The sequence below is a fragment of the Leiobunum rupestre genome, chromosome 3 (genome assembly GCF_980474605.1).
Source record: "Leiobunum rupestre chromosome 3, qqLeiRupe1.1.hap1, whole genome shotgun sequence".
Classification (NCBI taxonomy): domain Eukaryota; kingdom Metazoa; phylum Arthropoda; class Arachnida; order Opiliones; family Sclerosomatidae; genus Leiobunum; species Leiobunum rupestre.
This window is the reverse complement of record NC_143386.1, coordinates 23,957,833-23,971,118: the sequence shown is the minus strand read 5'-3', so window position 1 is coordinate 23,971,118 and position 13,286 is coordinate 23,957,833. Positions and strand designations below refer to the sequence as shown.

Below are 13,286 nucleotides of genomic sequence, written 5' to 3'. Positions count from 1 at the left end.
TTGTGCGGAAAATGTTAATCCGTCATACGGTGTTCACATTCTCGGTTTTGTCGGAAAAGTTGAGATCCTTAATCCTGCGAACTTTAATTTTTTAAATTTCAAACAATATTAATTAATATGGTGGTAATAATCATACCTTCTAAATTCAGACAGAAATAATGTAAGGGATATAGATTAAGTTAGAGTGGTCCCAAGGTTTTTAATATGATAAAACTTCGTAAATTACAATTGGTTATTATAAAAAAGTAAACTATCCATACAAAAAAAAACAGTTTTAGAAACTACATTGATTCCATGCTTAAACAAATTGGGGTGACGGAGTGGTTAGCAATTTCACCTCACAGCTTGTGTGGCACTAGGTGTAAACTTGGAACTAGTCCTTCTGCGTAGAGTTTGCAAGTTCTCCTCTCAGTGGCTTAAGGGGTTTTCTCCCGAGTTCTTTGGATTCCCTTTCCATAAAAACGCCATTTAACCTGGCCACCTGTGGGTCGCTAGATGACTAGGACCTAGGCTGATGCCTAGCCTAAATATCTGATTGAAGATAAAACCGACTTTAATTGAGATTTTCGAGTGAACAAACAAAATTTAAAATAATTATAAATCGTTTTTAATTGAGATTTCCGCGTGAATAACCAAATTTAATATAATTATAACTCGTTTTTAATTGAGAACATTTCACGAAAATTTTAAATATAAGGACGTGGAGAGCAATCAAATTTTAAATTTATTATTTGTCATATTTGAAATTTGGTTCGGTTAATGACAAGATGTATATTACCGATCATTAAAATTACCAAACTTGTTATTTTGATATTGAATTTTTTTTTTAATATTTTTGCGGGTTTCGGTTGTTGTCGGTGATTTCGAGCCCGGGGGAAAATTAAAGAAAAGTAATTAAAAATCTTATTATCATATTTTCGTAATTGCGATTAGTGAAAGGCATTTTTCATAAAAACAAGCTACCATGGTTTAATATTATGATATTTTATGGAAGGTAATTAGTCGAAATTTGACGCGATTAAAGAAAGTTATATCTAATTATTTTTATTATAATTTATAGTATGTAAAATATGTATTTTAATGCTTTATTATAATAAAGAAAAAATAAGCTGATTTAGAAAAATACTGATTTTATGATAGGAACACCCAAATTAAAAAATAGTTTGTTTTTGTAAAGATCGGATAAATTAATTTCAAGGTTAAAAGGAACCACCTATGGACTGTAATGCAAAGGTTGATAAAATTGGCGAATTATTAGATTAGTCCATTGTAAAAAGGGATAAAAAAGCTAAACCCTAAACAAATTTGAAGAAAATTTAGAAACGTACATAGCTCGTACCGATTGGTCTTCGAGCAAACAAAAGACGTGAAACTCGGACCAATAGATTTCCGAGTGAAAAACTAAATTAAAAATAAATAAAATAGCCAGAATTTCCAACGGTAGACCGGTTTCGTCCTAGTTGGAATTCGTCAGTACCGTGCGGAAATCTGGCTTGCGACTACTAAACCGAAAGGAGAATCTAAGCCTAAACGTTAAAAATTTCAAAACGAGTTGCATAGCAACGGAAAGCCGAATAGTGGGAGAGTGGTGGAGAATAGTAAATACGAAATGTAACGTTAAGAGGAACCACCTATGGACTGTAATGCAAAGGATGATAAAATTAGCGAATTAGTAGATTAGTCCATTATAAAAAGGGATAAAAAAGCTAAACCCTAAAATTCTGGCTATTTTATTTATTTTTAATTTAGTTTTTCACTCGAAAATCTATTGGTCCGAGTTTCGCGTCTTTTGTTTGCTCGAAGACCTATCGGTACGAGCTATGTAAGTTTTTAAATTTCTTCAAATTTGTTTAGGGTTTAGCTTTTTTAATCTACTTATTCGCTAATTTTATCATCCTACATTAATTTCAAGATATTTTTAAATATTTCCTTTTTAGGTAATATAATTCATTTATTCATTATTCATTGTCTAAACAGCATAATTTAAACTAAACCGAAGTTAATTAATTTCATTTATTTTGTGGTTTGTGTGGAATTTCAACTGCTATAATACGCTAGTAGTGTAAATCGCCAGATGACTTGGGCCTAAGGTGGAGCCTTGGGTATTAGCCTACCGTATAATTATTATTATTATTATTATTAAAATTTGAATACTACACTTCATTCAATGAAGTTCAATTTAATAATAAAACAATATATTTATCATAAAATAATAATAGAATATAATAAAAATAATATTATAATAATTCAATTTTAAATGTTTCAATTTCAATTAAATTAAATCTTTACATATACCATTGTTATGGTTTTTCAGAGATTTTTCAGAATTATCTTCGCGGATAATAAAGATATACAATTTTGTCAAGTCAGTCCTTATCGAGGAATGATGAATAGGTTCTAAGAAGGTGCCACGCTATTATTCCTTTTTTAAAAGCAGAGTGTGAGCTACTCTACAGCTACGGCATCCCCGATATGCTTATCAAGCGCGACTAAAAACAAAGATATTCCGGTCTTTGTCCTTAGCCTTGAAAACGGCAAGAGACAGAAGCCAGGGGCCAGCAACAGGATTTCGAGACTAGCTCTCTTTATCTCCTCTTGACTACGGATCTATTCCGCCGCGTCGTAGATGGCATCGGAATTATAATCTCATAAAAGGACAAATCTCATAAATTTCGTTTTTGTTAACACCACTGTCAAAGGGTGGAATGGCCTTTGGATATCTGCGAACTGGATCCCAGGGTATAGTGGGAAAGTACATAGAGGGTTTCGTTGTTTCGTCGCTGTTTTTTCTAGCAATATGGTGCCTTTACTAAGTAGATCTGGTGGTTAAAAGCGTTATTGGAAATACATTGACATTTAATAGATATTTAGGATTAATTAATTAAAAAATAAATTAATCAATATTAAATGAAATAAATAATTAATTAATTGAAAATAAATAAATCAATATTAAATGAATAAATAATTATTTAATTGAAAATAAATAAATCAATATTAAATGAAATAAGTAATTAATTAATTGAAAATAAATAAATCAATATTAAATCAAATAAATAAATAAATAAATAATTAAATAATTAAAAATAAATCAATATTAAATTAAATAATTAAAAATAAATCATTATTAAATTAAATAATTAAAAATAAATCAATATTAAATAAAATAATTAAAAATAAATCAATATTAAATTAAATAATTAAAAATTAAATAATTAAAAATAAATCAATATTAAATTAAATAAATAATTAATTAATTAAAAATAAATAAATTTTAAATTAAATTAATAATTAATTAAAAATGTTGTATTAATATTAAATGAAAAAAATTAGTTGATTAAAAAAATATTAAATGAGATAAAAAATTAGTTGATTAAAAAAATATTAAATGAGATAAAAATTAGTTTATTAAAAAATATTAAATGAGATAAAAAATTAGTTGATTAAAAAATATTAAATGAGATAAAAAAATTAGTTGATTAAAAAATATCAAATGAGATAAAAAATTAGTTGATTAAAAAATATATTAAATGAGATAAAAAATTAGTTGATTAATAAAATATTAAATGAGATAAAAAATTAGTTGATTAAAAAAATATTAAATGAGATAAAAAATTAGTTGATTAAAAAAATATTAAATGAGATAAAAAATTAGTTGATTAAAAAAATATTAAATGAGATAAAAAATTAGTTGATTAAAAAAATATTAAATGAGATAAAAAATTAGTTGATTAAAAATAAATAAATTAATATTAAATGAAATAAATATTATATTAATATTAAATTAAATAAATATTAAATTATTATTATATGAAATAAATATTAAATTAATTATTAAATAAATATTTTATTAGTTTTTAATAATTTTTAAAAAAAATTAATATTATATACCATTTATATTAATTTTTAATTATATAAATAGTAAATTAAATTCATATTAAACTACATTTATTTTACATATAAAGTTAACTTATTATTAATTAAACTTATATTACAAATTAATTTTATAAAAATTACTTTTATAGTACATACTAATATAATAAAAATTACATTATATTACATATTAAATTAAATTACATTGTTATTACTTATTTAGTTATATATAATTAATAATAAACTACATTGTTATTACTTATTTAATTACATTAAATTAATATTAAATTGCATTGTTATTACTTATTTAATTACATTAATTTAATATTAAATGACATTTTTATTACTTATTTAATTAATATTTAATGACATGTATATTACTTATTTGATTATATTAAATTAATATTAAATTACATTTATATTACGTATTAAGTTAAGTTTATATTAAAATATTACTCTTGTTCTTTCCTCGCCAATGTTCGGGTTTACGAATGTAGATGGCAACATAAGCAGCGGACTACACTTTCCCCTTTGTCGCCTTGTTGTAGAGCTATATACGCAGCTGGAAGCCTTTACAGCTCACTGAATCGTCTGCGAGTGCCTCCGACGACGAAAGAGGCAGTCTAGTCGTTACAACGAACTACCCAGTCGCAGATAAAATTCGCGCAACGCGTAAACAAGAAAACCGAAATGGGTCCCAGTCCAAACGTCGAAATCAAGTACAGTCAGGTAAAGTTCGTTTTGCTTTTCTAATGATAATTTTAAGATTTTTTTCGTCGTTTACAAATTACAATACTGAAGTCTGACAAATAATGTATTTAATACTAATGTATAAAAATAAGTGCCCCCACAGTTTTTAATATTCAAAAGTAAGTACCTTTATCGGGAATATAACCTTGAGGGGCTTCCCTAAATGTAGTTATTAGAAATGGAATTTCAAAAAAATACAGGAAGGTATTTCGCCGGTTGTATTTTTCTTTTACGCGTTAATTTGAAATTGATGTACTTCAATTTTTTTTGTATTATTTATGATTCATTGCTGCACTCTTTCGTCGGGCTCTCCGTGAGGTTGGCTTGCCTGAGTCCTTTGGCCCAACCCTGCCCTCACTGTTAAATTTTCATCCCTTCCCGAAGGTCGTGCTCGTTCGGGATATATGAAGCTGTTGTCTAGGTTTCTGAGTACACTCTACCACTTTTAAACTTTTTCCAATTCTCCCTTCTTGGTAGTTGTGCTTTAGTGTGTGTCTGTGCTTTATTGTGTGCTGGTGTCTAAGGCCTTGGGTCAACACCAACTTGTAAATATAAAAAGAAAACAATATTCATTGCTTCAGGCCGTCAATTTGGCTGTTAAATTTTTATTACGTTAACAAGCAGGGAAGTAATGATGTAAGCTTACGGGTTACATATTGTGATAAGACTACGAAATAAGCAAGTTCTTATTATAGATCATATCTAATTAACAAGGTCGTTAAATAAATAATTATTTATACACGAACTTCATGTCTTGTTTGACTAGTTTCAGTGGTGACAAATATATCACACTTAAATGGCCAATATTTTGTTAAATTATTTTTTTTTAAAACTGCTTACATTAAACAAACTATTTTTACCGTGTATTTCAATCATTTTTATAGTCTTTTAGTACAGGGACCTCTTATCGAAGTATTTAATTGAAATAAATTTTAATTTTCTAAAATACGGCTTTTACTATTATTATGAAAACGGATAATACTGTACATACTATATACTTTGAAGAATCTTACAGCGCCAAGGAACCCTATAAAGATGATCCATTTACGACCTCCTTATGCTTAAATTTTACTTAAATTATGGTTAGGACCGGCCGTTCTTTTATTCTATATTTAAATAATCACGATAATTAGTTTATGTGTATACCAGGTCCCGTCTAAATGATATAATTAGTTTATGCGTATTTCGGATAAATCCTATGATTACATTTTATGTATGACATTAAGATGTGTTATTAAATTAGGTGTTTAATAAATTAATCATATTTAGTTGGTAAGGCTAATAAAAGAATGGTCAGGCTTCTCAAGTGTGCCAGTTTAATTTGTTCTTTTAAAATTTGCGTGAAGACTAGGAATTCCTAGTAGACCAATTGTTCATAGATTTGCTGGGTTCTTAAACAGAAGCTTATTATTTCAATGACTATAATTTAGTCATTGAGGAAACAAACTTTATTTTTATAAGAAAAGGTACAATTATGTATTTAATTTTCTTGAACAGCTTCAGGCTAAATATCAAGTAAGAAAATATGTATTATCGATCGATATAATTAATATTAACTTTTTAATCAGATATTTAAATTTCGAAAGATATACTTTTAAAAATAACTACTGGTAGATTAAAGTTTATTATCGACAAAGTTTAATTAAATCGTGGGAACTAAATCCTTGTTACTACAAAGATAATAATAATCAGGTAATAACGGTATTTGTTGCCGCAAGTCGTAACGGCTTCAAAATGGGAAAATTGTCGGTTTGCACAGAGACGCCAAGAATGTTAGGCACGCGCCTAGGCGGGTGTAGGCGTCAAAAGAGGCGCCGACTCATGTACACGTATTTGTACGCCAGCGTCCTTTCAAAAATCGGAACGGAACGTTTTGACGGCAGGCCAATGTATTTACGAATGATATACAAATTTTCCCCCCATCGTCAGTTTCGCCCTAAAATCCCCTTCTCCATCCCCTCTGCCCAAAGCAAGAAGCCTAGATTCCCGGCCGAGGGTGGAGGCTGATATTTTATAATGGTTGTTTTTATTTTTCAAATTGTTACACTGGAAAAATATGGTTTATAGGTAGTGAAATATTACATTTTCATCGTTTGGCGCTTTCTTTTGAAATGTTTAGGTGGATACTTTTCTCATGATATACATTAAACACTTTTGATAAAAAAACTTGTTAGAGTGTTTAGTCCTATACAACCTTTCTTCGTGTTAAGAAATCCGTGTTCACTTAATTCTGAACAATTTTTTCAAAAGCTACTTTTTCCGAAATAATTCGTCCTAGTGTAAAAAATATATATCAAAGATAAAAAAGGGCACGGTTAGATTTTAATAGAACTTATATAAATATATTTGAAATATTACAACGGCTACCGAAATAATATGAAAACATTAACTATTATTATAATACTACTAATAATAAAACAAATAATTAATGTTTAACCAATATCATTAAATACAGTTATTCATCAACAATGAATGGCGTAAGGCAGCCAGTTCCAAGACCTTCCCAGTTTTAAACCCAGCCACAGGAAAGAAAATCGCTGATGTTCAAGAGGCTGACAAAGTGAGTGCTCGCTGAAAACCTCATGCTTTTTGGGTTCTTTACCAATTCAAGAGGCTGACAAAGTGAGTGCTCGCTGAAAACCTCATGCTTTTTGGGTTCTTTACCAATTCAAGAGGCTGACAAAGTGAGTGCTCGCTGAAAACCTCATGCTTTTTGGGTTCTTTACCAAATATTGTTTAATTAGTTAATACAATATTTAATTATGAATCCGAGCAAGACGAAAGTTTTTGAAAAAATAGTGCGCTTTAATAAGTCCATCCCATTACTAGCGCCATTTCTAGATTTATTCCTGAATCTAGACAATTTCTAGAATCCCAAAGAACCTTTCCAGGCCCGTGGCCACGGGGGGAGGACGATGCCCCCTCAAAAATAAATGTTGCCCCCTTAAAGGGAATATAACCTGCAAAGCAATCTTTATGGAAGACTCCTTCAATTTTTCAAATTTCCCTGTACAGTGGCGCCAAACATTTTTAAAGCCAAGGCAAGAGCGGCCAGAGCTGCAAACGTTGGTGTTCCACACCAAATGCCTGAGGTTATATTCCCTTTAAATGAAATTAATTTGCCCACCACCTGCTCCCTCAATTTAATCCATTCCCCGTCAAAGAATTTTCTCGGCCCCTTCATTTTTATTAGATTTTTAAACTTCTATTCGTTAAAATTTTCCTTTTGGACCACTTGTCTTTGTCTTAAGTCTAGATCGTTATTTAAAGGTAACTATTTCTTAATAAAATAGTTGTAGAATGGTCTGCTTCAGAAACCCAGTTTTTTTTCGGTTGAACCCCAAAAACATTTCAAGGCGCCACTTATGTTAATTTTAGAAATTAGGTAACGAAAAAATGTGCCCCCTTACAAAAAACTACTGCCCCCTTAACGAAATTTTTCTGGCTACGGGCCTGCACCTTTCTAATTAATATTTTAACAATGAATCGAGTTAGGACTTCAATCACTAGATTGTTGAATTTCGACTGTTAATTTTATTCGACAAGCACGAGACGCTAGATGAAAAGTCGATCTCTCAAAATTCTATTATTGGTTGGTTTAAACAATAACTACATAAAACGTCTTTTCCAGGCCGATGTTGATATTGCCGTCAAAGCTGCCAAAGATGCCTTCAAACTGGGTTCGACGTGGAGGACGATGGACGCTTCCGGAAGAGGGCGCTTGATCAACAAACTCGCCGACTTAATCGAAAGAGACACTGACTACTTGGCCGTTAGTTACATTCTTTATGTATTTGTTTCAACGTACGATACGCTAACTGTAGCAGTGGCTTAACCAGAAGGGCTAATAACCACGTCACTAACTGTTTCTTTTCTTTTCCATCGTGTGTTTCTCCTACGGAATTGAATTCTGACTAAGCCACTTTGTTGTAGTATCGTCCAATAACTTTTCATTCTTCGTGGATTCTGGTTTACAACCAAAGCTAATAAGCAGAGTACTCTAATTGAGGTGAAGCCTTGGAAAAATATAACGCAAACTACTATTCTCAAAACGTTTCGATTTATACATAAATTTGAATTTATTTAAAATTAATGTAAAATTTATTCGCTTATTTCCTTCTAGAATTTGGAAACCCTAAACAATGGCAAACCATTGGCTGAAGCCATTTTTGACATGGAATGCGCTATTGCTACATTCCGGTATTACGCAGGCTGGGCTGATAAAGTTCACGGAAAAACTATTCCATGTGGTATGAAAATCGCTAAACACATTTGCTGTAGGATAAAAGCAATTTTTAAAAGTAAAATTTAATTTGATACAGATGGGAATTTCTTTAGTTTCACCAGATTGGAACCTGTTGGAGTTTGCGGTCAGATAATACCCGTAAGAATTTAGAAACTCGGCAATACGCCAAAGAATGGTGGCTAAAAGTGGGTTTCTCTCTTTTTTACTTAAGTGGAATTACCCGGTCGTCATGTTTTCGTGGAAGATTGCCCCGGCACTTGCCGCCGGAAACACTGTTGTACTTAAGCCAGCTGAGCAGACGCCATTATCCGCTTTGTACGTCGCCAGCTTGATCAAGGAAGCTGGTTTCCCACCTGGAGTGGTGAACGTTGTGCCCGGTTACGGTCCAACAGCGGGAGCGGCCATCGCTTCGCACATGGACGTTGATAAAATTGCCTTCACCGGATCAACCCAGGTACACCCAGCCAACGGATTTGTCAACTTATCTGTGTATATTTAGGATGTAGTTCCATATTTAGATTAGTGGAAAATTTAAGTGGATATCTTTCGCTTGTTCGTTACTAAAATTGTATACCTTCCAACCTTAAAGAATCACTTTGCATCGTACAGTGAGTTGGGAAAATAGTATAACTAAAGATGTGTAAACTACCAGTAATCTTTATCATTAGAATTATTACGTATCTTAATACCAAATTTTCAACGCTGTACGTGCTCTGATCACTAAAAGATTTCCAAACTACAGTCTCGCTTGCACCGTGAAGACTACAAGCTGATAACTGAGGTTAAAAATAATGAAATGTAAATATGATACAAACTTTCGTGATTGCACATGGCAAAGTTTTTTCCAGTTTATAAGACTGGTAGAAGGTGAAACCGAAATATGATTTAGTAACAGAGGTTAACAAAGGTTTTATAGCGCGAAGGACATATTTGAATTATCCCTCTAGTTATATTATTCGCAATTTATTGGCCCCGTCAACTATTGTCACTTGCAATGGTAAAATGGGGATATCCAATTTTATCGTTCGTTAAGACATATCGTCATCTGCTTAAAAACGATCTTTTTTAGTTGGAAATTTCGAAAAGTTCAATTTTTAATAAGTTAAAATTTTTGGTCGAGAACAGCTGTAGTGTAGTTGGTATCCGTTACTCGAATCTGATCATTTTGTAAAGACAGAATTGAAGTAAAGCCCCATCAAACTAACTACTGTACCTAGGAATCCAAACGCCGGCGAAAGGTTTGCTCAGGTCTTTAAAGTGTAGTGTTTGTGGACATCCCATTAATGACCTCTAATTATGGTGACAATAGAACCTTTGACTTCATTACTGTTTCTGTGTTTGAAAGCGCATCTATTTTTATATCGCTATAGAAGCTTTCGTTAAGTCAACTAAATGATCTAAATCGATTTTATTATTTCCTGATATACAATTAAACCACAAGTTGCATACGGTTTTCAGAATTATTAGAATATAGTATTCATAGCTATATATTTAGGTGAAAAATATTTACCAATCAAACATATGAGTAGCTGGGTTATTTAACACAAATAGAGCTATAGCAAACTAAATTGTCGATCATGACCAAACCGAAATAAAATTCCCTAAATTCACTTAACTAAGATTTTTGATGGATTTAATAACAATAATAATCAGCTAGTTAATGTCCCATGCACCACCGTAGGTGAAAGTCAGCGAATGACTTTTAAACTCCTTTAACCAAAGAGTCAACGTTACTTAAATATATAAACAAATTTGCAGGTTGGGAAACTAATCCAAGAGATGGCTGGACGTAGTAACGCCAAAAGAGTCACTTTGGAAATGGGCGGAAAAAGTCCTTTAATCATATTCGATGACGCCGATGGTAAGTTGTTAAATACTCTTTATTAAGAAAATTAATTTCTTATTTCTAACGTCTTCCTACGAATGCGCAGTTGATGAGGCAGTGTCGATCGCTCACGCCGCCGTTTTCGCCAACATGGGCCAGTGCTGTTGCGCCGCAACCAGAACCTTCGTGCAAGAAGGAATTTACGACGAGTTTGTGAAGAAAAGCAAGGCATTGGCTGCTAAGAGAGTGGTTGGTGATCCCTTCAAAGACGGCACTGAACAAGGGCCTCAGGTAAATTAATTGCGGGTCTATTTGCGTGTTTGAAAGACACTAAATCATAACCCGCGTTAAATTTACAATTGTTGAAAAGGATGGTTTACAGTGGCGTAAATAGCGCCCCCGCAGACACCGCGGCGCGGGGGGGGGGGGGCGAGAACTAGGGGGTCCCCAAACGTTTATGATTCGTCCCGAGTCGTTTTTTGCGGGGGACCCGGAGTTCCTAGTTACGCCACTGATGGTTTAGCTAGTGGTCTTACTAGTTTCGGTCAGACCACTAGCTAAGTCTTGTTATTAAAAAATTTTGAACATGCGCAAATAAGCATTTATAAGCCAAACACATTAACGTTTCAAAACTTTTAACCTATATATTATTTTAAAATTTATCATCCGATGATTATAATAACCGCATTTGAGATATGTTTACGCTTACTTTTTTCTGAAATTGGACCGATACTAATTCGCTTTTGATGGAAATGTGGTTAGAAATTAAGAAATAAAACGCAAATCATATTCATTCGATAAAAGAATGATTGACACATGCATAAATCTGTCATGGAATTACATATCAATCAAACCTAGTTTTAAGAGGTTTTCTCCATTAAAAATATTTTTAAATGTAAAAGCAATGTATCTGAACCAATTATTGCAGGTTGACAAAGAACAATTCGACAAAATATTGGATTTGATTGAATCTGGTAAAAAGGAAGGCGCCACTCTGCAAACAGGTGGAAGTAAACTGGGCGGCGAAGGATTCTTCATTCAACCCACAGTATTTTCTGATGTCAAAGATACCATGCGCATAGCTAAAGAAGAAATCTTTGGTCCAGTCATGCAAATCTTCAAGTTCAAAACTTTGGAGGAAGCCCTAGAACGAGCTAATGCGACCATATACGGCTTAGGGTCTGGAGTTCTCACGAAAAACATTGAAACCGCTTTAACATTCGCCCAAGGAGTGCAATCCGGATCAGTATGGTAAGCACGGTTTCCATGTCGAGGATTTTGACAGTTTTAAGCCTCTAGCAACAACACTGTCTTGTTGAAACGAAACTTAAAATATCAAAAGTCAACATATTCCTAGGTCGTTATGAAGCCATAGTGTTAAAATTCAATCGATGTTGGATAACATTTCACACAATTTTAATGGCAGCTCAATACACCCCAAAGTGTCTCAGATGCTTTGCTTTGAAAATTCGGAAAAGGTTTTAAGACCCGGAAAACAAAAGGCTTGGCGAATTTCTACTTATTAGAATTACACTCTTTGTAGAGAAGAGCGTAAATGATGTTAAAAGAAATTGAGCTGAACGAATGCCTGTACCAAAATTAGCATGTTTTGTGGGGCAAGCTTATATTAATCACCTTGTGTAAAGAAATTATTTGTAAATGAAAATCTTTTGTATGTGCAGGGTAAATTGCTACGATGCCACTATGTGCCAAACACCCTTCGGAGGATTTAAACAATCAGGCCATGGAAGAGAATTGTAAGTTTAATTAATAAATGTTACAAAAATACAAATAAAAATAATTTAAATATGAAATATTGTGTGGTTTCAGGGGTGAAGACGGTATTAAAGAATATCTCGAAGTGAAAACGGTAAACTTTATAGTCAAATAAATTATAATAAACGTAACACTAAGTTCTACAATAACCTTATGAATTTCTAGGTAACCATCAAAATGCCGCAGAAAAATTAATGATCCAAATAATCCATCGCATCAAAAATTCATTGATACCGGTATAACAGTGTAATTTTCTATGAATAAATTTTGTATTTGGTAATTTTTATCACTTCAACCTCGTATTTTAAATTATAATTCATAATATTCAACGACTACAGTTTGCAAATTATCTAATCTAGTTGGTGTCTACTAGACAAAATTACATCGTCCAATTAAAATGTCAATAAAAGCAGTACTGATTTGGAAACATTATACAAGTAGATACTGAAACGCGAGTGGGTGGCGGAGAGGTTAGCACTTTCAACCCTCAGCAAAAGGAGCCGGGATCGATTCCAACACTGAGTGAAAACTCGAAACCACTCCTTCCGCGTAGAGTTTGCAAGTTTTCTCCTCACTGGTTAAAGGGGGTTTCACCTTTCCAAAAAAACTTATAGAGGTTAACGGTAATAGTTAGTGTAGGGAGCTTTTGGCCCACGTTGAATGAAGGGTTGGCCACCACCCTCCTACGCATTGTAACCCGGCCATTTTTTTAAGGAATAAAAAGTCGCTAGATGACTTGGGCCTAAGGTGGTGCCTTGGGTATTAGCCTAGCTTTTAAAACATTATATGTTAAAATCAGTTAGCCTAATTACCATGGTT

At 32.3% G+C, this 13,286-nt stretch overlaps 1 protein-coding gene across 3 annotated transcripts; it reads left to right on the top strand.

Annotated features, from left to right (window-relative positions):
• Positions 1–4,441: 4,441 nt before the first annotated feature.
• LOC149949849 (aldehyde dehydrogenase 1A1-like) lies at positions 4,442–12,762 on the top strand. Of its 3 annotated transcripts, XM_090167936.1 has the most exons (12): positions 4,442–4,599; positions 7,076–7,180; positions 8,252–8,392; positions 8,744–8,870; positions 8,943–9,004; positions 9,078–9,320; positions 10,625–10,727; positions 10,798–10,982; positions 11,620–11,942; positions 12,374–12,448; positions 12,522–12,561; positions 12,633–12,762. In XM_090167936.1, exons 1-12 carry the CDS (start codon positions 4,561–4,563, stop codon positions 12,660–12,662), a joined length of 1,473 nt encoding a protein of 490 aa, XP_090024062.1. In that variant the 5' UTR covers positions 4,442–4,560; the 3' UTR covers positions 12,663–12,762. The 3 variants fall into 3 exon arrangements, with proteins under 3 accessions (XP_090024062.1, XP_090024063.1, XP_090024065.1); XM_090167937.1 differs by lacking the exon at positions 12,633–12,762 and having other exon boundaries at positions 12,522–12,582; XM_090167939.1 differs by lacking the exons at positions 4,442–4,599; positions 7,076–7,180 and adding an exon at positions 7,231–7,304.
• The last annotated feature ends 524 nt before the right edge of the window (positions 12,763–13,286 follow it).

Bases quoted from the DNA above. Each gene is read 5' to 3' on its own strand.
- LOC149949849 (XM_090167936.1), top strand. From the start codon at position 4,561: ATGGGTCCCAGTCCAAACGTCGAAATCAAGTACAGTCAG. The intron at 9,005-9,077 runs GTAAGAATTTAG...TTTTTACTTAAG, and splicing joins TTTGCGGTCAGATAATACCC to TGGAATTACCCGGTCGTCAT. The intron at 11,943-12,373 runs GTAAGCACGGTT...TTGTATGTGCAG, and splicing joins GTGCAATCCGGATCAGTATG to GGTAAATTGCTACGATGCCA.